Raw genomic sequence first — 27,462 nt, forward strand, 5'->3', positions numbered from 1 at the left:
ATATAATAAGCTTAACTATCATTTAAGTAAGAAGATACCTTAACTGTTAGTAGCAAGTTGCAGGACTCGGTGTGCATATTAAAGCAACTCAACTGTAAAACTGAGTCTGTGCAAGGACAAGAAAACCCAGTTGCAGGTGCCCTCTGCCCTTCTCTGAAGACGGGACTACTGCTTTGATTTCTCAAGTGAAGGAAAAGTGCAAAGCAAGGAAGGCAGCCAGATTTTATATCCTATTCAAGCACTAGAATCATTAGAGAATTGTTTAAAGTAAAGAAGGAAGGAAGCAACGAAGGAAGGAAGGTAAGAAAGAAAAGAAAAAAAAACAGTAAGGTTAGAAGAGATTGAAAAGGGGGATTCCTGGAAGGAGTTGTAAGCAGTATTCTAGATCACTTACCGATGAACGCAGACCAAGAGCAACCAATTTACATGCCTGCCATTCTGCTACACCCCCCCACCAAGATTGTTACCCTTTTATGGATAGCGGCAAAACTCATTACAGACAGTGCCCAACTTGTGATTTTTTGACTTTACAATGGTTCAAAAGCAATACACATTCCATAGAAACCACACTTCGAATTTTGATCTTTTCCTGGGTTAGCGATATTTTGTAACATACTCCGGTGATGCTGGGCAGTGGCAGCTTCCAGTCAGCTGGAAGGATCAGGAGGGTAAACAACTGATAGACTTACAACCATTCTGCACCCAAACAACCATTCTGTTTTTCATGTTCACTACAGCATTCAATAAATTACATGAGCTATTCGACACTTTATTATAAAATAGGCTTTGTGTGAGATGATTTTGCCTGACTGTAGGCTAACGTAAGTGTTTTGAGCACGTTTAAGGTAGGCTAGGCTCAGCTATGGTGTGAGGTAGATTAGGTGCATTAAATACATTTGTAACAGGATATTTTCAATTTACGATGGGCTTATCAAGATGTAACCTCATTGTAAATCAAGGAAGATCTGTAAATGAAAATGATCTCTGTGCCATTTTCACAGACATCAGTAAAGGACAGAACGAGTGATACCTGCGTCCCATTTTGCTGCCAGCGTAGGGAAAGAGGAACCTGCATAGAACCTGAGGTGATGGCTGCTGAGAGGAGGTCAGCAGGTTGAAGTCTGGCAGGTTTAATCACTGTGAAGCCCATCATACTTCCTGACACGAGGTAAAATATCTTATGCACCTAGTTACAGCGAGAGTTCCAAGTATTAAGGAAAAAGATTTACCTGAAACCGCCACAGCCCTCCGATGTCATCAGTCCCTTCAAAGCAGACAGGCTCCAAGCCTTCTTCCAGGCAGCACTTGATAGACGTGAGCCCACTCACTCCTCCCCCAATCACAGCAATTCTTTTCTTGGTCATGGTCTCCAGAGATCTTCACCGGGCTGGGTCAGTGTAACCTGTCCTAAAGAAAGGATGACAAAAGACAGAAAGCACACATCAGTTAATACCTTTCAAAGAAGAGCTTGAACGTGGCATTTAGATAAATTCTGCAGCAGCAGGTGCCTTTGGGGAACCCAGATTCCAGTGTCCTCATGGACCACCGGGAACTACTACCTTGGATGGGTGAGCCCTGTGCCTGGAAGACCCAGAGCTGAGACCCAGAGCTGAGAGCTCTGCTGTGGTACCCGACCTCGCTGCCTTTGCCCCAACACTGGCAGATCCTTCAGCTGCGATCTGGAGGGCACTGCACTTTCAGCTCTTTGCAAAGAAATGTAAAACAACAAAGTACAAACAGCAGCAATAGCCAATGTGGAGGGGCTGTTCAGCTCCACCTCCTTTCAGCCAACACACCGCCCACTCAGCAGCGCCCATTATCCCCACAGAGGGGAGAAAACGTGGGCCAAACCTGCTCTGGGCAGAAATAATTAACCCTATGACCTCTCTGTTTTTCACCTGCAGTTGCCCGCACTCTCAGCTACTCTCAGGGGAGACCCTAGGGGCCGGAATCTCCATCACCCGCCCTTCCCATTCACTTTAACTTCCTGGTGTTGTCTTATAGTGACAGACTCCTACTGGTGAAGGGAAACTGTCACCAACAACCCCAAGCAAGTCTTGCTCAAAAGCTTAAGCGGAGAACATCTGTCTTTCAGGAGATCTGTCAGAACACATCCCGGCCCCTCGTCCACCTCTCCAAGCCAACCCCCAACCCCACAAATCGGATCTTTGGTTCCGTGCTACGGGAAGAAATTTACTTTAAAATACCCATGCACTGAGCTGGGTGCTGGGGTACAGTGGGGAGTGAGGGGATTAAATGTCCTACTTAAATGAGCTTATAGTTTAGTAGAAAAGACTGATACACAAACAGATAATTTCAAAAAAATAAAAATACTGTAAAAAAGAACTTTCCTGACTCAGCTATCTGTGTGATTACAAACACACAGCTACCCATGTGATTACACTTTTAAAATGTAACAAAATTTTCAAATTATTCGGAAAAGACCAATGTAATGGATATAGGATTTCATACACTAGGTCAGAATCAGGGCTTATTCAACCCAGGAGTCTATTTTGACAGGTGTAAGGGGTTCTGGGAGAGCTGGGTTGTGACAGATGCCATGCATCTTTGTGCACCTCATACTACTCCCTGAGTCAACCTTGCTGAATGATTTGATGCCAATAATTCCAGCATTGGGTTTTGACTTACTAACATCACCCCAAAAGTATCCTTCCCGGACCAATCACTATTTCTCAAGGGTTTACCTTATATGGTACAAAAGATACAATGGGAATGGACACATGTAATCCTCTCAGCAACCCCAAGAAGAACGTACTATCAACTACATCTTTTGCAAGTAAGTGGAAAGGCAGGAAGGTACACCTGGCAGTCTGGCTTCAATCACTATATATACTGCTCCTTTATGAGGATATTTTTACGTCTTTTTTAGCCACAAGTCCTTTGTCCATTTCTCAGCTCTCTATTGCATCCCCTTTCTTTGCCTAGCACCTGCCTTTACAGTTTACACTTTAGTTGAACTGCTTTTAGCTGTTGCCTTATTTCAACTACTTTAAAATGTGTTTAAAAATAGATCTTTGGTTTGGGAAATCATTTGGCTCCATCAAGAAGTCTCCTGTTCAAAATATGGTCTGAATTATATGAACACACACACACATGCACACACACACACACATAATCACACACACAGTGGGGAACACATGACATCAACATAGCTAATGAGAGAATAAAGGGAAAGAAGCTTAAGGATGGAGTTATATATATTTCTCAGTAATTAAAGTGTTTTTGTGTTTTGATGTGGTTCTGTCTTTTTGATATGGTTCTTATTATCAAAATGTCATTAATCTCTCAATAGTCATCTTAAGACAAGCTAATCAAAAAGTTCGTATTTTTCTTTAAAAAAAAAAGCTACTATTTACTTTTGTTCTGGATTCTCTTCTCACTTTTCTCCAGAAATCCCTTATTTAACTAGTGTCCTCACCGTCAAATACCATGAAATAGAATGTCTTTTGTCACCAAATATCTTTTCTTCTGTCTAATGCTACTTTCTCGTAGAAAGAAAAAGCAGGGTTTTTTTTCCAGTTGCCTAAATGCCTCTCCCTTAAGATTTCAAAAATATTAACCTCTTGTCTTATCTCTCCCCAAGATTTATGGCAGCAGAAGGGCCACTGAATACTAAAGAACAAGAAGTTCTCATATAATCATCCTGTTTCTATTACACCATGGGTTATTGGGTGTTGGAGAAGTTAGTGACTTCCTTTGAGTTAATGAGCTGCTGGACCACAAAAAGCCAATCTGAGTCTGAGGGAGATGATTGCAAGTCACCCAGAGATCCCAGAATCTGAGCTGGATGTAGGACCTGGATGGAATTTGGAGTTGTCTCCCTTGGGGTGGGGATGAGCATATCAGGAGAAGGATGAACACAGAATTCTAGTGGCTGGAGGGGTGTCAGACAATGCTAGCTCTTCATTAAAATCTGTTTTCCTCATATTACAGAATTATAGGACTGTAGCTGGGATGGGGCTGCCCAAATAGCAACAGTATTTCCCAGTTTCCCTTGCAGCTGCACGTGGCCATATGACTAAGTTCTCACTAAGTTCTGTCTAACCCATTTAAAAGGCAATGGTTTCCTGTAGCCTAGAATAATGATAACAGAGAGATGTTTGGGAACTATGTATTGAAGTAGGTCCACTATCAGATTGGGGCCCTAAATGACTGGATATTCTAGTCTGGATCTATCAATCTTGGACTCTTACATGAGAGATAAGTAAATTGCTATTTTGTTTATGCTATAGAATTTTTAATTTTGCTTTTTACAGCAGTTAAGACAACCCTAATTGATATTAGTATCAATATTATTTGGACCTGTAACTTTTTAGACTGATAACTTTCATAAAAGTTTTCAGTTATAAATGTGAACTTATATTATAATAGTACTTTTAAAAATAAAATTCTGAAAAGTGTTTTAATGCAACCCTTTTACATATTGGAAGTTTAACTTATAAATGAATTACTTGTAAACAGGATAATTCTGAATGTACTAGAGATGCCTAGTTATAGGAAAACTGATGAATACTTTTATAAACTGAATATTAATATCTCCCTACTGAATCGGTTTTAGAATTTCAGAACAATACAAGAATTACTTTTAAAACTTAGTATTTTAAAATATAATTTTAATGTTCTACTACTTTTTTTTAATAAACTTATTTTATTTATTTATTTTTGGCTTTGTTGGGTCTTTGTCTCTGCACATGGGCTTTCTCTAGCTGCCATGATTTGGGGCTACTCTTTGTTGCGGTGCGCAGGGTTCTCATTGCGGTGGCTTCCCTTGTAGTGGAGTACTGGCTCTAGGCACGTGGGCTTCAGTAGTTGCAGCACATGGGCTCAGTAGATGTGGCTTGCGGGCTCTAGAGCACAGGCTCAGTGGTTGTAGCACACAGGGCTTAGTTGCTCCGCAGCCTGTGGGATCTTCCGAGACCAGGGATCGAACCTGTGTCCCCTGTATTGGCAGGCGGATTCTCATCCACTGTGCCACAGGGAAGCCCTGCTCCACTACTTTAATTGTGTTTTGTAATTAATTACTTTTAAACTTGGCAAATATGTTTTATGTTGTTTTAAAATTACTTGTAAAATGTTTTAAACCTTGACTCAAATTTTCTCTCTGTTTAGGCTAACTGCAAATTTGCAAGTGAGTATATACAGGCTCAACTTTGACTAAAGTTTTTCTACGGACAAAAGGCAGGCAGAGGACATGGGGGGTGGGGGGAGGACCATAGGGTCCTGCTCCATTTTAGCTGTGCTTCCTGTGCATCCAGTGCTGCAAGCCATGCTCTAACACACAAACACAAGTAATGGAAGAGTCTGCCCTTTGTGATTTTCAAAGATGATTGGAAATACAGAATATAAACCCACTAAATAGATTTAGAGATACTTAAAAATACCATAAAAAGAAGAGGAAAATCTCCAATGAAGAAATGACTGGGTTCTAAAAAGTTAATCAATTTTAACAATTCTAATCAATTGTTGAAAATCAGAACACATTTTCCCATAGAACCAATGTCATTTTTTATGGTTAAGGCACTAGAAATATTGTAAAAACCAAATGAAGCTCAAAAGAAAATCAGTTAAAATTCTGGATCAGTAGGAATGGAAGTTTTGTGGTAATGGCTCATTCACATTGAGAAGAACAGCACTCATATCTGATGAGTCTCTGGGGGCTCTTGTCCTCCCATTCACTCTTCAGGCACAGGGTCCTTGTGGCCTGCACATCAGAGACAGTTGAGACTTGTCCTAGGGTGAGGACAGGGGAGATCATGAGAAGAAGATGATTCTAGGTATGGTTCAGAGGTAGAATGACTGTAATGATGGATGTGGAGCAGAGGTGTCATACAGAGAGTTTTCTTGTGCACATTCCCAGCCAATATCCACCTCCAGAGGTAAACATTGTTTCCTTTTCTTTTTGTTTGTTTTTTATTACTGAGGTATAATTGACATGTAACATATTAGTTTCAGGTGTGCAACACTTGTGCATCTGAATATTTGTATATTGTGAAATGATAACCAAAATAAGTCTAGTTAACATCTGATGCTTTTATTTGTTCTCAAACTTCATATAAATACAATTATATAGTATATACTCTCTGTGCTTGGAATCGTTACACAATGTAGTGATTTTAAGATTTATCCAGGTAGTTGCGTGTATCAGTAGGTTGCTATTTTTATTTGTATGAATCTATAATTTGTTTATCCATTCTCCTATTGATGAATATTTGGATTATTTCCACTTTTTGGTGTAATGAAGGTGTTTTATTCTTGAACAAGTTCTTTTTGTGGACGTCTGCTCTCATTTTTCTTGTGTGCCTAAGAGTGCAATTGCTTGGTCATAGGGTAGGTTTAACTTCAGTTGCAACTGCCAAAAAGTTTTCAAAAGAGGTTGTGCCATTTTATACACTCACCTGCAATATAAAAGCTCCAGTAGCTTCATAGCCTCTCAGCACTTGGTACTGTTCGTCATTCTTGTGGGTGTGTGGTATTATCTCATGGTGTGTGTTTTTTCTTTTGTTTTTTTTTGCGGTATGCGGGCCTCTCACTGCTATGGCCTCTCCCGCTGCGGAGCACAGGCTCCGGACGCGCAAGCCCAGCGGCCATGGCTCACGGGCCCAGCCGCTCCGCGGCATGTGTGATCTTCCCGGACCAGGGCACGAACCCGTGTCCCCTGCATCAGCAGGCGGACTCTCAACCACTGCGCCACCAGGGAAGCCCCTCTCATGGTGTTTTTGATTTGAATTTCCCTGATGACTAATGATGCTGAATATCTTTCCATTTAATTTCTTGGCCATTTGTATATCTTCTTTGCAAAGTGTTTGTGAAAATGTTTTGCCCGTTTTTGAAAGCTGAGTGGTCTTATTATTGAGTTTTAAGAGTTCTTTGTACTATCTGGTTACAAATCCTTTGCAGATGTATTTCAAAATATTTATTTATTTATTTATTTATTTTTGGCTGTGTTTGGTCTTCGTTGCTGTGCGCGGGCTTTCTCTAGTTGCAGCGAGCAGGGGCTTCTCTTCATTGCGGTGTGTGGGCTTCTTATTGCGGTGGCTTTTCTTGTTGAGGAGCACGGGCTCTAGGCATGTAGCCTCAGTAGTTGTGGCACATAGGCTCAGTGGTTGTGGCTTGCGGCCTCTAGAGCACAGGCTCAGTAGTTGTGGCGCACGGGCTTAGTTGCTCTGCAGCATGTGGAATCTTCCCAGACCAGGGCAGGAACCTGTGTCCCCTGCATTGGCAGGCGGATTCTTAACCACTGCACAACCATGGAAGTTCCTCACTTTCTTAATTGTGTTTTTTGATGAGCAGAAGTTTTAAATTTGGATGAAATCTATTTTATCTTTTCTTCCTTTATGGTTAGTACTTTTTGCTCTTTTATAAGAAATATTTGCCACACCATGCTCATATAGTCTCCTGTGTTTCCAGCTAGAAGATTTATAACTTAGATTTCACATTTAGATCTGCAATCCATTTTTTAAAAATTTATTTTTTATTTTTTGGCTGCATCTGGTCTTAGCTGTGGCATACGAGATCCCATGTGGGATCTTTTCCTTGCGGCACGGGCTGTTTGTTGTGGCATGCGAGCTTCTCTTTAGTTGTGACGTGTGGGTTTTCTCTCTCTAGTTGTGGTGCTTGGGCTCCAGGGTGTGTGGGCTCTGTAGTCTGAGGCACGCAGGCTCTCTCATTGAGGCCTGCGATCGCAGTAGTTGCGGCATTCGAGTGTAGTTCCTCCACAGCATGTGGGATCTTAGTTCCCTGACCAGGGATCAAACCCGCATCCCCTGAATTGGAAGGCCATTGCTTACCACTGGACCACCAGGGAAGTCCCCTGCAATCCATTTGAAATTAATTTTTGTGAGTGGTATGAGTGTAAGAGTCAAGGTTTATTTTTTTTTCTATCTGGATGCTGTGTTCTTCCAACACCATTTATTCTAAGGTCTTTCTTTCCCCTAGAATTGCATTGGTGTCTTTTCCATTGGTCAAGTAACAGTGTATGTGTGAGCCTATATCTGGACTCTATTCTGTTCCATTGGTCTATTTGTTTATCCTTATGCCTATACCATAGTGTATTAATTACTTACCTTGATAGTAAAATCAATTTGAAAATTGGTAGCATAAATCTTCCATCTTTATGCTCATTTTAAAGATGATTTTGATGATTCTAGGTTTTTTTGCAATTACATTTAAATTTTTAAATTAGCCTATCAATTTCTACCAAAAAAGCCTGCTAGGATTTTGATTAGGATCGCATTGAATGTATAGACCATCTGGGGAGAAGTGACATCATAACAATTAAATCTTCCTCTGTGAAATAGGCTCTTTCTTCTTTCGTTAGGTCTTCTTTGATTTCTCCTGTCTTACAATTTTCACTGTAGAACCCTATGCATTTTATTTAGTCCTGTGTACCTTATTATGTTTTAAATCCTATTGTAAATGGTATTATTTTTACATTTTCATATTTCAATTGTTTGCTGCAAGTATAAAGAAATACAGCTGATACTTGTATATTGACTTTGTATCACATGGCCTTGCTTAATTCACTTATTACTTCTAGTAGTTTGTACATTCCTTGGATATTCTATGTACACAATCATGTCATTTATGAATAAAGACAGTTTTACTATTTCCTTTCCAATTTTTACATTTTTTGTTCTCTCCTTATTGCACTGGCAGGAACTCCAATACAATGTTGAATAGAAGTGGTGATAACAGATATCCTTGTCTTGTTAGGGCGAAGCATACACTATGTCACCATTAACTGTGATATTATTTGTATGTTTTAGGTAAATATCTTTTTTTTTTTTTTTCTGCAGTACACGGGCCTCTCACTGTTGTGGCCTCTCCCATTGCAGAGCACAGGCTCCAGATGCGCAGGCTCAGCGGCCATGGCTCATGGGCCTAGCCGCTCCGCGGCATGTGGGATCTTCCCAGACCGGGGCACAAACCCATGTTACCTGCATCGGCAGGCGGACTCTCAGCCACTGCGCCACCAGGGAAGCCCTAGGTAAATAATCTTATCAAATTGAGGAAGTTTCTCTCTATTCTTAGTCAACTAAGTTTTTATTATGAATGGGTTTTGAATTTTATAAAATGCTTTTTCTGTATCTTTTAAAATGATCACATTGTTAAAATTATATTGAATGACTTTTTAAGTGTTAAGCCAGCTATGTCATTTGGATTGTTTTTCCACCTGTATTTTTGAGGGATACTATCTGTAATTTTTTTTTTCTTGTAATGTCCTTGATAGATTTTGATATCAAGGTTATGCTGGCCTCTCTGAAAGATTTTGTGTAGAATTGTTTATCTTTTTCCTTAAAAGTTTGGTAGAATTTACCAGGGTAGCCATCTGGATCTGGTGCTTTTGTTGTTGCAATGTTATAAATTATGGATTTAATTTCATTAAAAGATACAGGATTATTCAAAATTTCTGTAAGTTGTGTTTTCCTAAAAAGTTGCCCATTTCTTCTAGGTTGTCAACTTTATTGACATAAAGTTGTTCATGAATCCTCATATTATTTTTTTCATGTATGTGGCATCTATAGCGATGTTGCCTCTGTCATCCTTGATATTAGGTATATCTGTTTTCTCTCTTACTCTTTTCCTTGATCAATTCTGTCAATTTTATTAATCTTTTCAAAGAACCATCTTTTGGCTTCATTGACTTTCTCTGTTTTTTTTAAAAATTTATTTATTTTTGGCTGCATTCGGTCTTTCTTGCTGTGCACGGGCTTTCTCTAGTTGTGGAGAGTGGGGGCTACTCTTCATTGTGGTGCACGTGCTTCTCATTGTGGTGGCTTCTCGCGTTGCAGAGCATGGGCTCTAGGCATGAGGGCTTCAGTAGTTGTGGCTCGTGGGCTCTAGAGTGCAGGCTCAATAGTTGTGGCGCACTGGCTTAGTTGCTCCGCACCATGTGGGATCTTCCCGGACCAGGGATCCAACCTGTGTCCCTGGCACTGGCAGGCAGATTCTTAACCACTGCGCCACCAGGGAAGTCCCTGGCTTTCTCTGTTTTATATCTCTTTTCTATATCATAAATCTCTAATTTTATTTATTTCTTTCTACCTTCTCTTTTTTGTACCTTGTTGAGATAGATACTTAATTCATAAAATTTCCATCTAAGAGCTGCTATAGCTGCATCTCACAAATTTTGATATGCTGTATTTTCATTACTGTTACTTTCAAAATATTTTCTAATTTCTATTGTAATTTCATCCTTGATGAATCAGTTACTTAGAAGTAAGTTACTTAATTTCCAGATGATTTGGGATTTTCTAGATATGTAACCAACAGGATCCTATGGGTCCTTCCCCTGACAGGCCTCTTCCCTATATCCTCTGCTTTAGCTCCTCTGAAGTATTGTACTTAGATGACTGTATCTGACACACAGTTCCTGAGTTGTTTTATAAATGCTAAACCCCCCACCAAATGGATGAAATTAACTACTTGATGACTGTGAGCACGTAGCCTGCAGACCTACTGGAGCCTGAGGATTGATAATGTTAACCCCTGTGACACCACCCTGTTACCTCACCATCAACCAATCAGAGAATTCAGCAGGAGCTCATCACATACACTGGGATGCCCCTCCCTTACCTTACCTTTAAAAATGCCTTGCTGAAACCCATTGGGGAGGTCAGGCTTTTTGAGCACTAGTTGTCCTGGGTTCCTTATATGGTGCCTCACAATAAATGCTGCACTTTCCCTCGCCACAACCCACCAGGCGAGTGGACCCATGTTTTGGTTTGATAACAGATATCTTATTGTTATTGATTTCTGGTTTAATTTTTCTGTGGTTAAAGAACATATTTTGTATAATTTTAATCCTTTGACACTGATTACTAGTTTTATGGCTCAGCATATATTTTGTTCATTGTTCCATAAGCACTTGAAAAGATGGAGCAACGTACAGCTGTTGAGTACAGTTTTCTACAAGTGTCAGTTAAGTTGCTTAGTATTGTTGCTCAAATGTTCTATATCCTTACTAATATTTTGCCTCCTTGTCTATTGATTACTGAAGAGATATGTTAAAATCTCCAACTCTAATTCTATATTTGTCTTTCCCGTACAGTTCTGTCAATTTTTTGCTTCATAAATTTTGAAGTTATATTAGGTGCATATACATTTAGGATTATGTATTTCTCCTATGGAACTGATCTTCTAATTATTATGAATTTCCTTTTATTCTCTGTTACTTCTTCCTCAACACCTCCTTTGACCATTAATAATATAGCCATATCAGTTTTCATATGGTTACTGTTTTCACGGACTATCTTTTCCCATGTTTTATTTCCAGTTACTTATATTTAAATCAATTATGTTTAAGTGTATCTCTTGCAGGCAGGATATTGTTGGTTGTTTTATAAAAAACAGTCTGACAATCTTTTTCTTTTAAAGAGTTTTTAGTCCATTTAATTTTTTGTGATTACTGATATAGTTAGCTTTAAGTATACAATATTTGTTTTTTAATTTGTTCCATATGTTACTTCTTTCTTTGTTCCTGCTTTCCAGGTTTATTTCAGGTTAGTCAAGTATGTTTTAATTCTCCATTTTTCCTCTTTTATTGTCTTTTAACATATATTTCTTATATATTTAGTACTCTAATGATTACAATATACATCTTTAATTTATTACTGTCTTTTTTTTTTTTTTGGCGGTACTCCGGCCTCTCACTGTTGTGGCCTCTCCTGTTGCGGAGCACAGGCTCTAGACACGCAGGCCCAGCGGCCATGGCTCATGGGCCCAGCCACTCCACGGCATGTGGGATCTTCCCGGACCGGGGCATGAACCCGTGTCCCCTGCATCGGCAGGCGGACTCTTGACCACTGTGCCACCAGGGAAGCCCTATCTTGAATTAGTACTTAATTGCTTCACATACAGTGTAAGAGCCTTACAACAGTATAATTATAATTTTATTTATCTTTCCTGAAATTTGTGTTATCATTGTCATATATGTTACTTCAAATGTTATGAACCCCACAATACATTGACAGTATTATTGTTTTAGACAGCAAATAGTCTTTTAAAAAGAGTATGAAGTGAAAATTTTAAAATTTTACCATTGATACCATATCAAGATATCAAATTCCTGGAAATAAACCTAAAAAAAGATATACAAGTCCTCTATGCAGAAAGTGAGAAATAATATTGGAAGAAATTAAAGATACCTAAATTAATGGAGTAAAATACCATGTTTATATGTTATGAGTCAATACTGCAAGGATGTCAGGTCACTGCAATTTAGTCTTCAGATTCAATGCAATGCCAATCAAAATCTCAATGTGTAGACGTGTGTGCACATGTGTATGTGTGTAGCTGATTTAAAAATCTTAGCCAAGGCACCTGAAGAAGAACAAGGCTCACCAAAGAAGATATACAGATGGCAAATAAGCATATGAAAAGATGTCCCACATCATATGACATCAGGCAAATGCAAATTAAAGTGACAATGAGGTAACACTACACACCTATGAGAATGGCCAGAAACCAAGAACACTGATGACACCAAATGCTGGCAAGGCTATGGTGCAACAGATACTCTTTCATTGCTGGTGGGAATGCAAAATGGTATAGCCACTTTGGAGGTTGCTTACAAAGTATACATACTCTTACCATACATCCAGCCATCCAGCAATCGTGAGTCTTGGTATTTACCCAAAGGAGTTGAAAACTTATGTCCATACATAAACCTGCACTCAGATTTCCACGCCCCACCACCCAGCTTAATTGAGGTATAATTGATAAAGTTATATATAAAGTGTACACCACAATGATTTGCTACATTTTTACATTGTGAAATGATTACCACAATCAAGTTAATTAACACAGCCATCACCTAACACAGTTACCTTTTTGTGTGTGTGTGGTGAGAAAGCTTAACATTTACTTCCTTAGCAAATTTCAAGTATCCAATACAGCATTATTAACTATAGTCACCATGCTGTACATTAGATTCTCAGAACTTATTCATCTTATAACTGAAATTTTATACCCTTTGACCAACATCTCCTCATTTTCCCTACCTTCTAGCCCTTGGTGACCACTGATCTACTCTGTTTTCATGAGTTCAGCTTTTTTCTTTTTTAGATTCCACATATAATAATTCCACATCCTACTTTATGTGATAGCATACAGTACTTGTCTTTCCCTTCTGGTTTACTTCACCTAGCATAATGCCTTCTAGATTCATCTATGTTGTCACAAATGACAGCATTCCCTTTTTATGGCTGAATAATATTCTATTGTATGTGCATATAACATAGTTTCATTATCCATTCATCTTTTGGTGGACACTTCGGCTGTTTTCATATCCTGACTGTCGTGAATAATGCTGTAATGAATATGGAAGTGCACATATCTCTTCCAGGTGCTGATTTTGCTTCCTTCAGACACATACCCAGAAGTGGGACTTCTGGATCTTACCGTAGTTCTATATTTAATTTCTTGAGGAACCTCCAATCTGTTTTCTATAATAGCGGTATGAAATTACATTCCCACCAACAATGTACAAGAGTTCCCTTTTTGCAACATTCTTGTCAACATTTGTTATTTCTTACATATATTTCTTATGATAATAGCCATTCTAACAGGTATGAGGTGATATCTCATCAGTTTTGATTTGCATTTCCCTGATAATTATTGACGTTGAGCACCTTTTTATCTATCTGTTGGCCATTTGTATATTTTCTTTGGAAAGATATCTATTCACGTCCTTTGCCCATTTTTTAATCAGATTATTTGTTTTATTCCTATTGAGTTACATGAGTTTATATTTTAGATATCAACCCCTTATCAGATATATGATTTGCAAATATTTTCTCCCATTCTGTAGGTTGTCTTCTCATTTCCTTGTTTCCTTTGCTGTACAGAAGTTTTTTGGTTTGATGTAGTCCCAGTTGTTTATTTTTGCTTTTGTTGCTTGCGATTTTGGATGACCTAAAAAAATCATTGCCAACACCAATGTCAAGGAGCTTTTCCCTATGTTTTTTCCAAAGAGTTTTATCATTTCTGGTCTTACATTTCAGTCTTGAATCCATTTCAGGTTAGTTTTGTGAGTGGTATAAGATAGGGGTCTAATTTCATTCTTTTGCAATGTGGATATCTAGTTTTCCCAACACCATTTATTGAAGATACTATCCTTTTCCCATTTTATATTCTTGGCACCCATGTCAAAGATTAGTTAACTGTATATGTATGCATTTATTTCTGGGCTGTCCACTCTCTTCCATTGGTCTATGTGTCTGTTTCTTATGCTTGTATCATACTGCTTTGATTACTATAGCTTTTTAATGTAGTTTGAAATCAGGACGTGTAATGCCTCCAGCTTTGTTCTTTTTTCTCAAGGTTGTTTTGGCTATTTGGAGTCTTTTGTTGATACAGATGTTTATACCAGCTTTATTTGTTTGCTTGTTTTTCATTTTTCAATTATTTATTTATTTTGGCTGCACTGAGTCTTCGTTGCAGCACGTGGGCTCTTTGTTGTGGCATGTGGGCTTCTCTAGTTGCGGCGCGCAGGCTCTAGAGTGCACAGACTCAGTAGATGTGGTGCATGGGCTTAGTTGCTGTACGTGGGATCTTAGTTCCCTGACCAGGGATTGAACCCATGCCCCTTGCATTGTGAGCATGGAGTCTTAACCACTGGACCACCAGGGAAGTCCCTATAGCAGCTTTATTTGTAATTGCCAAAACTTGGAAGCAATTTGATGTCTTTCAGTAGGCAAATGGATAAATAAACTGTGGTACATCTGGACAGCAGAATATTATTCAGTGTTAACAAGAAATGAACTACCAAACCATAAAAAGACATGGAGGAAACTTAAATGCATGTTACTAAGTGAAAGAAACTAAAATGAAAAGGCTACTGTGATGGTTAATTTTAAGTGTCAACTTGACTGGGCTAAGGTATGCCCAGATAGCTGGTAAAACATTATTTCTGAGTGTGTCTTCCAGGGTGTTTCTAGACGAGATTAGCATTTGAATTGGCAGACTGAGTAAAGAAGATCACTCTTTACCTATGTGGGTGGGCATTACCCAATCCTTGAACGTCCTGAATAAAACCAAAAGGTGAGGGAAGGACAAATTTGCTCTCTACTTGAGCTAGGACATCCATCTTCTCTTGCCCTCACACATGGTCACTCCTGGTTCTTGGGCTTTTGAACTGGACTATGACTTAAACCATTGGCTTCCCTGGTACTCAGGCTTTCAAACTGGGATTGGAACTACACCACTGGCTTTCCTGTGCTCCAGCTTGCAAATGGCAGATCAGGAGATTTCTCAGATTCCATAATCAGTGAACAAATCCCTCATAATAAGTCTCTTACTATCTATCTACCTACCTACCTATCTATCTATCTATCTATCTATGTGTATATATACCCTATTAGTTCCGTTTCTCTGGAGGACCCTGACTAATACCTCTACAAAGTACATGATTCTGACTATATAACATTCTGGGAAAGGCAAAACTATGAAGACAGTAAAATGATCACTGGTTGCCAGGGATTTGAGGGGAGGGAGGGATGAATCGGTGAAGCAAAGAGGATTTTTAGGGCAGTAAAAATACTCTGTATGACAATATAATGGTGGGTTTATGTTATTATATTATATTTGTTCAAGTCCATAGAATATACAACACCAAGAGTGAGCCCTAATGTAAAGTATGGACTTTGGGAGATAATGATGTGTCAGTGTAGGTTCTTTGATTGTAACAAGTGTAACACTGTGGTGGAGGATGCTGATGATGTGGTAGGCTATGCCTGTGTGGGGCTGGGAGTACATGGGAAGTCTCTGTACCTCCCATCAATTTAACTTTGAAGCTAAAACTGCTCTAAAATTTAAAAAGTCTAAAAAAATGCAATCAAAAATTTTTTTTCAGTAATTCTTTTTGTTAAAAAAACAAGGTGGAAGACTTGCTGTACTAAGCTACAACTGTGTTGTGTTGGTTTAAGAATAGTCAAGTAGGTGAAATAAGGCACCACAGAGAATCCAGAAACTGGTTCACGCACACAAAGACATTTGATTTATGATGAAGCTGTCACTGCAAAGCACTTGGAAAATATAGCTTATCAATAAATGGTGTTAGGTGGAAAAAACCCCACAAAGCTTGATTCTTACTTAATATCCTACAAAATACGAATTCCAATTTATAGACATAAATGTACAAAAAATCCTAGATGGTGTAATAAGAAAAAGAACTGGGACTTCCCTGGTGGTCCAGTGCTTGTGGCTCTGCACTCCCAATGCAGGGGGCCCGGGTTCGATCCCTGTTCAGGGTACTAGATCCCGCATGCCTCAACTAAAGATCCCACACATGGCAATGAAGATCCCCCATGCCACAACTGAAGATCCCTCATGCGGCAACAAGGATCCTGTGTGCCACGGCTGAGACCCGGAACAGCCAAATAAAGAAATAGATAGATAGATAAATAAATATTTTTTAAAAAGGAAAAGAAATGAGAGGTATTTAAACTGGAAAGGAAGAAATATCCCTACTTGCAGAGAACACATTTGTCCATGTGGAGGATTCCAAGGAATCTACACAAAAAGCTACTAGAACTTACAAGTGATTAGCAAGGTCACAGTATAAAAAAGGTCAACATACAAAAATCAACTTGCATTTCTATTTATTTGTAATAAACAATTGGAATCCAAAAGTTAAAAACGGTACCAATAGATCTTCATAAATGAAGCACTAGGTATAATTATAATAGGACATGCAGGATCTTTATTTTGAAAATCAAAAAATGTTGATGAAATAAAGCAGAGAAGACCTAAATGAATGGTGAGACATACCCTTTTCATTGATTGAAAAATTCAATATAGTTGAGATGTCAATTCTCTCTAAGATGATATAAAGATTTAATGTAATCCCTATTAAAATCCCAGCAGAATTCTTTGCAAATATAGAAAAGATAATTCTAAAGTTCATATGGAAATGTGAAGAAACTGAAGTATCTAAAACAATTTTGAAAAGCAAGAACACAGTTGGAAGACACCCTACACATTGAGAAATATCATAAAGCTACAGTAAAGAAGATGGTGGTATTGGTGAAAGGATAGACATATAGATCAGTAGAACAGAATAGACTCCAGAAATAGACCTTCATAAATTCAGTCTATTGATTTTTAATGAAGATATAGAGGCAATTCAATGGAGAAAGGACAGTCTTCTGCACAAATGATCCTGGAAAAATTAGACATCCATATGCAAAAAAAGTGAACCTTGACCTATATCTCACACCACATAGAAAATGAATTTAAAATGGACAATAGACCTAAGTGTAAGATGTAAAACTATAATACTCTTCGAAGAAATTACAGGAGAAAATTTTCATGACATTGGGTAGGGCAAAAATTTCTTAATACAAAACCAAAAGCATAATCCATAGCAGAACAAATTTATAAATTAGACTTTGTTGAAACTTGAATCTTCTTCTTCTCAAAAGACATTAAGAGAATGAAAAGATAAGCCATGGGCTGGGAGAAAAGTTTACTAATCATAAATCTGACAAAGAACGTTTACCAAGAATCTATAAAGAACTCTTAAAACTTGAAAAAAAAATACAATTAAAAAAAGGGGGGGGCTTCCCTAGTGGCGCAGTGGTTGAGAGTCTGTCTGCCGATGCAGGGGAGACGGGTTCGTGCCCCGGTCCGGGAAGATCCCACATGCCGCGGAGCGGCTGGGCCCGTGAGCCATGGCCGCTGAGCCTGCGCGTCCGGAGCCTGTGCTCCGCAACGGGAGAGGCCACAACAGTGAGAGGCCCGCGTACCACAAAAAAAAAAAAAAAAAAAAGTGGGCAAAAGATTTGAACAGACACTTCACCAGAGGAGATATATGGATGGCAAAAAACACATGATGAACCCATTAGTCATTATGGAAATGAAAATGAAAACCAAATGGGAAACTCTTGCACACCTATTAGAATGGCTAAAATAAAAAATAATGACAATACCCAGTGCTGGTAAAGATCTATAGCAACTGGAACTCTCCTACATTGCTTGTAAGAATGGAGTAATCATCCTGGAAAACATGTTGATAGTTTCTAATAAAGTTAAACAAATACCTATGTGACCCAGCAATCCTACTTTTATGTATTTAGTCTAGAGAAATGAAAACACATGTCCACACAAAAACTTGTACATAAAGGTTCATAGCAGTACTATTCGTAACTGTCAAAAACTGCAAACAACCCAAAATGGCCTTCAACAGATGAATAGATAAATAACTGTGGTGTATTCATACAATAGAGTGCTACTCATCAGTAAAAAGGAATAAGCTATTAATACACAAACAACATGGATGAATCTGAAATACATTATGCTAAGTGGAAGAAGCCAGTCTCAAAATTTAATATAATGTATATTTCCATTTATATGACATTCAGGAAAAGATAAAACTGTAGTAATGGCAAACAGATCAATGGTTTCTGGGGATTAGGTTTGGGTTGAGAGACTGATTAAGGAGTGTTAGAATTGTTCTTTATCTTGCTTGTGGTGGTGGTTATAAGGATCTCTGCATTATTAAAACTCATAAAGCAGTAAACCAAAAAAAAAAAGTGAATTTGCTGTGTGTAAACTTTAAAATAATTAATAGATAAATAAGTTGAGATGTATTAGTGAAACGGAGCAGGACCCTATGGTCCTCGCCCCACTCCCTGTCCTCAGCCTGCCTTTTGTCTGTGGAAAATCTTTAGCCAAAGAATAGGTTTGATCAGAGAAGTGAGGAAATGCAGAAACCAAGGAAAACAGTCAAAGGAGACCAAATAATAATAGTTTAATCATTAAGCACAGTCAAGGACCTTTAGTTCCTCCTTAAGGACTATAGATAATATTCTGAGCCATGTCCTGTGAGCTGTTTTGCAGATACCAAAGCCCCCACCAGGTGGAGGAGGATGACTACATGATGACCAAATTGAAGCCGTGACATAAGCTGCCACAGTTCCGAGAACTGGTCTCAAAGAAATGGGAACAAACTCTGGAACTAAAGATTAACTGTACTTAAAACAACCAAGGTGACACTGATCAGACCACCACATTACCGGTTTCAAGATGACTGTCAGAGCTGACTGGGCTGTTCTGCTCCCTCCCTCTGCCTATACAGCCCTGAAACTCCCCTTTAAAAGCCCCTTCCCCTGAGCAGCAGTCGGGAGTTGGTTCTCCGACAGGAGCCCACCCTCTCCCCCGGTTGCCAGGCTCTGAAATAAAGCAACCTTTCCTTTCCTACCAACACTTGTCTCTCAAGAATTGGCTTTCAAGCGGCAAGCAGCCGGACGTGGGTTCGGTAACATGAGAGTTTAGACTCATCATCTTGGGTCAAACTGAAAGTCCACGTAGCCTACAATTTTATGGCTGGTAGTGCAGTAAAATAAGATAGTTGCTATTTATCCTCTCTGGCCCCATATATGCCAGTATATTTTAATGGTTATCTGTCATTCTGTTAGGCATTACTGACTCATTCTTACTCTGAAAACACATTTATTTTACCTTTTAAGCCATTTACTAAAGGTCACAGTAACATGCAGTAACATTTTTTATAAGTGGAAATTTTAATAATCTAGAAGAATCAACTGAATAACTATTTGTACTAAAAAGACAGTTCAATAAAGGGGCAGAATATAAGATCAACATACACAAATTGATGTTTTTTCCTATATACCAGTTAAAAAAGTAAGAGAATAAAAGATCCCATTAACAATAGCAGGAAAGGGGGCTTCCCCTGTGGTGCAGTGGTTAAGAATCCGCCTGCCAGTGCAGGGGACAAGGGTTCAATCCCTGGTCTGGGAAGACCGCATATGCTGTGGAGTAGCTAAGCCCGTGTGCCACAACTACTGAGTCTGCACTCTAGAGACCTCGAGCCACAACTACTGAGCCTGCGAGCTGCAAGTACTGAAGCCCACGTGCCTAAAGCCCCTGCTCCACAACAAGAGAAGCCACTGCAATGAGGAGCCTGCGCACCTCCATGAAGAGTAGCCCCCCACTCACCACAACTAGAGAGAGCCAGCACACAGCAACGAAGACCCAATGCAGCCAAACAAAATAATAATAAATGAAAAAGAGTCCCTGGAATTCCCTGACTGTCCGGTGGTTAGGACTCCACACTCTCACCGCTGAGGGCCCAGGTTCGATCCCTGGTTAAGGAACTAAAATCCCACAAGCTGTGCAGTGCAGCCAAAATAAAAAGAGTCCCTATCTTTGCAGGTGCAATGGAAAAAGTAGCAGCTCAAATAAAAATTATAAAAAAACAAAAACGGATAAAACCTATAGCAGGAAAAACTAAACATTTCCTAAGAATAAACAAAAAAGTAATATGCAAGACCTATTTGAAGAAAACAATAAAACCTGACTAAAAGACATAAAATATGACTTGAATAAATATCTTGTTCCCAGGTAGGAAATCTTAGTATTGTACAAATTATTAAGTTTGCCAGTCTCCCAACATTAACTGGTAATGTCAAGGCAATCCAATCAAAATTTCATTTGAATTTTTATGGACTTTGATGAGTTGATTCTCAAATTTATATTGAATACTGGAAAAGAAAATGTGTCAAAAAATTAAAAGAAAGACAAAAATTGAAAAGAAATATTGAAAAACAAACTAGCAGTATAGTGATTGAAAGTGTGGTATAGTTGTGTAAAAAGATAGCCTCATGTACATAAAGGAATTTAGTTTGCAATAAAGATGTTAGTTTTAATCATTGTAAGAAAGGATGAATTATCAATAAATAATGTTTGTTATCTATTTGGGGAAAAAGGTAAGGTTAGATCCTGACTCTGCATTGTATCAAATTCCAGAGATAGATATAAAAAACAAAACTAGAGAACTACTAGGAGAAAATATAAGAGAATATTTGTATAATCTGGGAGAAAAGGAAGGCTTTTATAAGTAAGACACGAAAATCCAAGAACAGTGAAGGAAAAGTCTTACACATACAAATTCAAAACTTCTGTATATAAATAATACTAAATAAGGAATTCAACAAAAGATTAAAATTCAAAATGTGTGAAGAGCTTCACACAACTATTAAAAAAAGACAAGTAAGACAATAGAAAGATAAGCAAATGATATGAACAGGCCATTCAAATAGAAGGAGCTAAAAACAGCCAATTAGTTTATAAAATGATCTTCAATCAGACATGTAACCAAAGAAATTTTAGGTAATGTGATATCTGTTTTCCTCATCAGATTGGAAAACAAAACAAAAAGACTGGTCATATTCAGAACTGGAGAAGTGGTGGAAGTGGGCATGCTCATCTACTGTGGATGGAAGATAAATTGATTAAGCCTTCATGTGCTACAAGTCTGTGAGTTCCTTTTACCACCAATTCCCTTCCAGGATTTCCTGCAGAAATAGTTACATGTGTATAAACAAAGATGTTTATTGTAGCATTGTTTGCAGTATAACTTAGGTGCTGGAGCCGGACTATGTGGACTCTACCACTAACTACTTTTCTGACCTCAGGCAACTTAATATTTTTGTGGCTCAGTTTTCTCATCTGTAAAATGAGGAATAGAATATTACCTACCCTGCATATTGTTGTGAGGAACAAAGAAAATAATATACATGTAAAGTGCTCAGCACATGGCCTGGCACATTGAGTTCAAGTATCAGGTGGTATTAATAGTGAAATTTTTTTTTTTTTTTTTTTGCGGTACGCGGGCCTCTCACTGTTGTGGCCTCTCCCATTGCGGAGCACAGGCTCCGGACGCGCAGGCTCAGCGGCCATGGCTCATGGGCCCAGCCGCTCCGCGACATGTGGGATCTTCCCGGACCGGGGCATGAACCCATGTCCCCTGCATCGGCAGGTGGACTCTCAACCACTGCACCACCAGGGAAGCCCAATAGTGAAAAGTTTGAAATAACTTCATAAATGTTCATCAAGATGGGCAAGGACTCTATTATGGGACACCATACTAGAGACTAATACAGTGGTCCCCAACCTTTTTGGCACCAGGGACTGGTTTCGTGGAAGACAATTTTTCCACGGATGGGGAGCATGGGTCAGGCTGTAATGTGAGTGATGGGGAGTGATGAGAAGTGATCAGAAGCAGCAGATGAAGCTTCACTGGCTCACCTGCTGTTCATCTCCTGCTCTGCGGCCCAGTTCCTAACAGGCCATGGACCACTACCCGTCAGTGGCCAGGGGATTTAGGATCCCTGGACTAATATATACATATTTTTTTAAGTATATTTTTAAAAATTTATTTTGAATGAGGTGAATTTATTGTACTGACATGGAAAGATTAGCAAGGAGTTTAACCAGCACAGCCCCTGTTTGGTTTCTGTAGCTCTCTTGGCAAAGGGTAGGGACAATCTAAGCAAGCACAGTTAAAGCTTTAGCTCACATTGAGTACATCACATCCACTTGCATTCCACTGACCAAAGCAGATCATACGGACCCTGCATATTAGGAGGCACTGAAGTCTATTACCTAAGGGCTGGATGTACAGTCATCTTACAGGGGAGAAAGTGAATAGTTGGGAACAGTAATACAATCTATCAAAGCTGGCTATCCATGACCCCACCATTGAGTAGACATCCCATACTCTGTGTGTGTTTTCTATTTACCTTCAGAATCCGTATCTATGGCCACACATATGAGAAAAACACTATGGAACATTTGCCTGTGGATTCCCCGAGCAAATGAGGTTACAATGGGACCTCAACAATGAGAGATAAATCCTGATTTCTTGTGTCTCCACTGGAAAGATGTAGATACTTAGGTGATCACCAGGCACATTCCCAGCTTAACGTTTTTGTTCCTTCACAATATCCTGGACATTCAAATTTGTGTTTTGTTCCTTGTAGAAAATTATTTCATTTAATTTTAACAACACCATTATAGGGTAGCTATTTTATCCTCATGATGAATTACTGTGTATCATAGGCCTTCCAGAAGCACTCCCTTATTGTTAAAACTCTTTGATTATGAATATTTATTGTGCATGCCAATTTTGAGTAGTGTGAAGGGATAGAGTTGGGAGATCTCCCTTGCATCAGTGTTATAACAGTGTCTCAGGAATACATGTCTGCAACAGTTGTGCTCATTTTTCAAACCTAAGACCCAGCTTTGTGGGGTTAGAGCATGAGTTGGCTTTGGGCTGTTGTCAACCACAGCAGAAGGGGGTTCTTAAGATTGTAGCCTCTTTCATCCTAGTGCAGTGATTTTCTATCCTAGGACACTGACGTAATCCTAACATGAGCCCAAAAGTCTAAGTCCATGTACTCAAGAAGAAGTCTGTACAAATTTTCACCCATGGTCACAACTTTTACTTAAGCTCCATATCTGACTCACTAGATGTTGCCAGCTAGTGTCCTGCTGTGACCCAACAGAGCAGGGACATAACAGACAGCAAACACAACTTGTTCACTAACCTGTGCTCGATCATGCATGTTTTGGTAGGGTTGGCATATGCCAAAGCCCATCACTGACATGATTTGGATACCATTAATCTTATCAGGTTGCCGTTGGCAGAGGGTGTACCATCTCTGTGGTGTAATCAAAGAATTAATATGAATGCCACGCTTATATAACCTGAGAAGTGAATGAAACAGGACTTGGGGTTATACTTTGCTACCACCTAAAAGAATTAGAAGAACAAACATTGTTATAAAGCAGAAACTAACACACCATTGTAAAGCAATTATACCCCAATAAAGATGTTAAAAAAAAAAAAAGAATTAGAAGAACAAACAAAAACTAAAGTCAGCAGAAGGAAGGAAATAATGAAGATCAGAGAGGAAATAAATAAAATAGAGATTTAAAAAATAGTAGAAAAATAATCAATAAACCAAGAATTGGTTCTTTGAAAGGGTAAACAAAATTGACAAACTTCTGGCCAGGCTCACCAAGAAGAAAAGAGAGAGAACCCAAATAAACAAAATGAGAAATTAAAGATGAGGAATACTGGGACTTCCCTGGTAGTCCAGTGGCTAAAACTCTGCACTCCCAATGCACGCGGCCCAGGTTTGATCCCTGGTCAGGGAACTAGATCCCAAATGCAGCAACTAAGAGTTTGCATGACACAACTAAAGGATCCCACATGCCGCAACTAAAGATCCCACATACTACAATGAAGATCTTGCATGTGGCAACAAAGATCCTTTGTGCCACAGCTAAGACCTGGTGCAGCCAAATAAGTAAATAAATAAATATTAAAAAAAAAACCTTTAGAAAGAGGAGAAATAACAACTGATACTGCAGAAATACCAAAAAAAAATACTCTGAACAATTATATGCCAACAAATTTGACAACCTAGAAGAAATTGACAAGATTCTAGAAACATGAAGCCCACCAAAACTGAATCAAGAAGAAATAGACAATTTAAACAGACCAATCAATAGAAGTGAAATAGAATCTGTAATAAAAACAAAAAACAAAACACAAAAAAACCTCCTTGCAAACAAAAGTCCAGGACGAGATGGCTTCACTAGGTAATTATACCAAACATACAAGGAAGAATTTAGGCAATCTTTCTCAAACTCTTCCAAAAGACTGAAGAGGAGGGAACACTCCCAAAGTCATCCTATGAAGCTACCATCACCCTGATACCAAAACTACACAAAGACAATACCAAAGAAGAAAATTACATGCCAATATCTTTGATGAATATAGATGCAAAAATTCTCAACAAAACGTTTAGCAAACCAAATCCAACAACACATAAAATAGATTATATACCACGATGAAGCTGGATGAATCAGAGGGTCACAAGGATGTTTCAACATATGCAAATCAATCAGTGTGATACAACACATCAACAAAACAAAAGATAAAAACCACATGACCATCTCAATAGATGCAGAAAAAATATTTGACAAAATTCAACATCCATTCCAGATAAAAACTCTTACCAAGGTAGGTATAGAGGGGATATATCTCAACATAATAAAAGATATTTATGACAAACTCACAGCCAACATAATACTCACTGATGAAAAACTGAAAACCTTCTTGCTAAAATCTGGAATGAGAGAAGGATTCCCACTTTTACCACTTCTATTCAACAGAGGACTGAAAGTCCTAGCCACAGCGATCAGACAAGAAAAAGAAATAAAAGTTATCCAAAATGGAAGGGAAGAGGTAAAATTTGTCATTATATGCAGATGACATGATACGATATAGAGAAAACCCTGAAGACTCCACACAAAATCTACTAGAACTGATGAAAGAATTCAGCAAGATTGCAGGATACAAGATTAACTACAGAAATGTGTTGCATTTCTTTACACTAACAATGAAATATCAGAAAGAGAAAGTAAAAAAACAATCCCTTTTAAAATCACATCAGGGACTTCCCTGGTGGCTCAGTGGTTAAGAATCTGCTTGCCAATGCAGGGGACACAGATTCAATACCTGGTCCAGAAAGATCCCACATGCCGCGGAGCAACTAAGTCCATGTGCCACAACTACTGAGCCCATGCACCACAACTACTGAAGCTCACGCACCTAGAGCCCATGCTCTGCAACAAGAGAAGTCACCACAATGAGAAGCCCACGCACCACAACAAAGAGTAGCCCCCACTTGCCGTAACTGGAGAAAGCCCACACACAGCAACAAAGACCCAACAAAGCCAAAAATAAATAAATAAGTAAAATCACATTAAAAAATACTTAGGAATAAGCCTGACCAAGGAGGTGAAAGTCTTATGTGCTGAGAACTATAAAACACTGGTAAAGGAAATTGCATATGATTCAAAGAAATGGAAAGATATCCCTTGCTCTTCGTTGGAAGAATTAATATTGTTAAAATGGCCATACCACCCAAAGCAATCTACAGATTTAATGCGATCCCTATCAAAATACCATGACATTTTTCACAGAACTAGAACAAATAATCCTAAAATTTATACAAAACCATAAAAGACCCAGAATTGCCAAAGCAATCCTGAGGAAAAAGAACAAAGCAGAAGGTAAAACCCTTCCAGACTTCAGACAATACTATAAAGTGACAGTAATCAAAACAGCATAGTATTTTTGGCACAAAAACAGACATATGGATCAATGGGACAGAATAGAGAACCCAGAAATAAACCCACACACCTACGGTCAATTAATCTTTGACAAAGGAGGCAAGAATATACAATGGGGAAATGAAAATCTCTTCAGCAAGTGGTGTTGGGAAAGCTGGACAGCTACATGTAAATCAATGAAGTTAGAACACACTCTCATGCAACACACAAAAATAAACTCAAAATGTCTTAAAGACTTATACATAAGACATGACACCATAACAGTCTTAGAAAAGAACACATGCAAAATACTCTAGGGCATAAATTGTACCAAAGTTTTCTTAGGTCAGTCTACCAAGGCAATAGAAATAAAAGCAAACATAAACAAGTGGGACCTAATCAAACTTAAAAACTTTTGCACAGCAAAGGAAACCATAAACAAAACAAAAGGATAACCTATGGACTGGGAGAAAATATTTGCAAACGATGTGACTGACATGGGCTTAATTTCCAAAATACAAACAGCTCACACAACTCAATATCAAAAACAAACAATTCAATCAAAAAATGAGCAGAAGGGCTTCCCTGGTGGCGCAGTGGTTGGGAGTCTGCCTGCCGATGTAGGGGATACGGGTTTGTGCCCCGGTCCGGGGGGATCCCGCGTGCCGCGGGGCAGCTGGGCCCGTGCGTCTGGAGCCTGTGCTCTGCGACGGGAGAGGCCACGGCAGTGGGAGGCCCGCGTACCGCAAAAACAAAAAAAACCAAAACAACAACAACAACAAAAAAAAATGAGCAGAAGACCTAAATAGACATTTCTCCAAAGAAGACAACAGATGGCCAACAGGTACATGAAAAGATGCTCGACATCACTAAATTAGAGAAATGCAGATCAAAACCACAATGAGTTATCTCCTCACACCAGTCAGAATAGCCATCATCAAAAAGTTTACAAATAATAAATGCTGGAGAGGATGTGGAGAAAAGAGAACCCCCCTACAGTGCTGGTGGGAATGTAACTTGGTGCAGACACTATGGAAAACAGCATGGAGATTCCTTACAAACTATATATAGAGTTACCATATGATCCAGCAATCCCACTCCTGGGCATAGATCCAGAAAAGATGAAAACTCTAATTTGAAAAGATACACACACCCCAGTGTTCATTGAGGCATTATTTACAATAGCCAATACATGGAAAAAAACCCAAGTGCCCGTCAACAAATGAGTGGTTCAGGAAGATGTAATATATATATCACACAATGTAATATTACTCAGCCATAAAAAAGAATGAAATATTACCATTTGCAGGAACAGAGATGGACCTAGAGACTATCCTACTAAATGAAGTAAGTCAGACACAGAAAGACAAATATTATATGATATCACTTATATGTGGAAAAATATTTATATGTAAAAATAATACAAATGAATCTATATACAAAAGAGAAGCAGAGTTACAGACAGAAAACAAACTTATGGTTACTAAAGGGGAAAGGGAGAGAGGGGAGAGA

At 38.8% G+C, this 27,462-nt stretch overlaps 1 protein-coding gene across 2 annotated transcripts in view; it reads right to left on the bottom strand.

The window, feature by feature from the left end:
* LOC132514455 (flavin-containing monooxygenase 5-like) overlaps positions 1-27,462 on the bottom strand; it is a 63,513-nt gene that overhangs the window by 27,515 nt on the left and 8,536 nt on the right. For both annotated transcript variants that reach the window (XM_060139155.1, XM_060139157.1), the window contains one exon: positions 1,230-1,407. In XM_060139155.1, the coding sequence (XP_059995138.1) occupies positions 1,230-1,364 (135 nt within the window). In that variant the 5' untranslated portion in view covers positions 1,365-1,407. The remainder of the gene's footprint in view (positions 1-1,229; positions 1,408-27,462) is intronic.

The sequence above is a fragment of the Lagenorhynchus albirostris genome, chromosome 2 (assembly GCF_949774975.1).
Source record: "Lagenorhynchus albirostris chromosome 2, mLagAlb1.1, whole genome shotgun sequence".
Lineage (NCBI taxonomy): Eukaryota > Metazoa > Chordata > Mammalia > Artiodactyla > Delphinidae > Lagenorhynchus > Lagenorhynchus albirostris.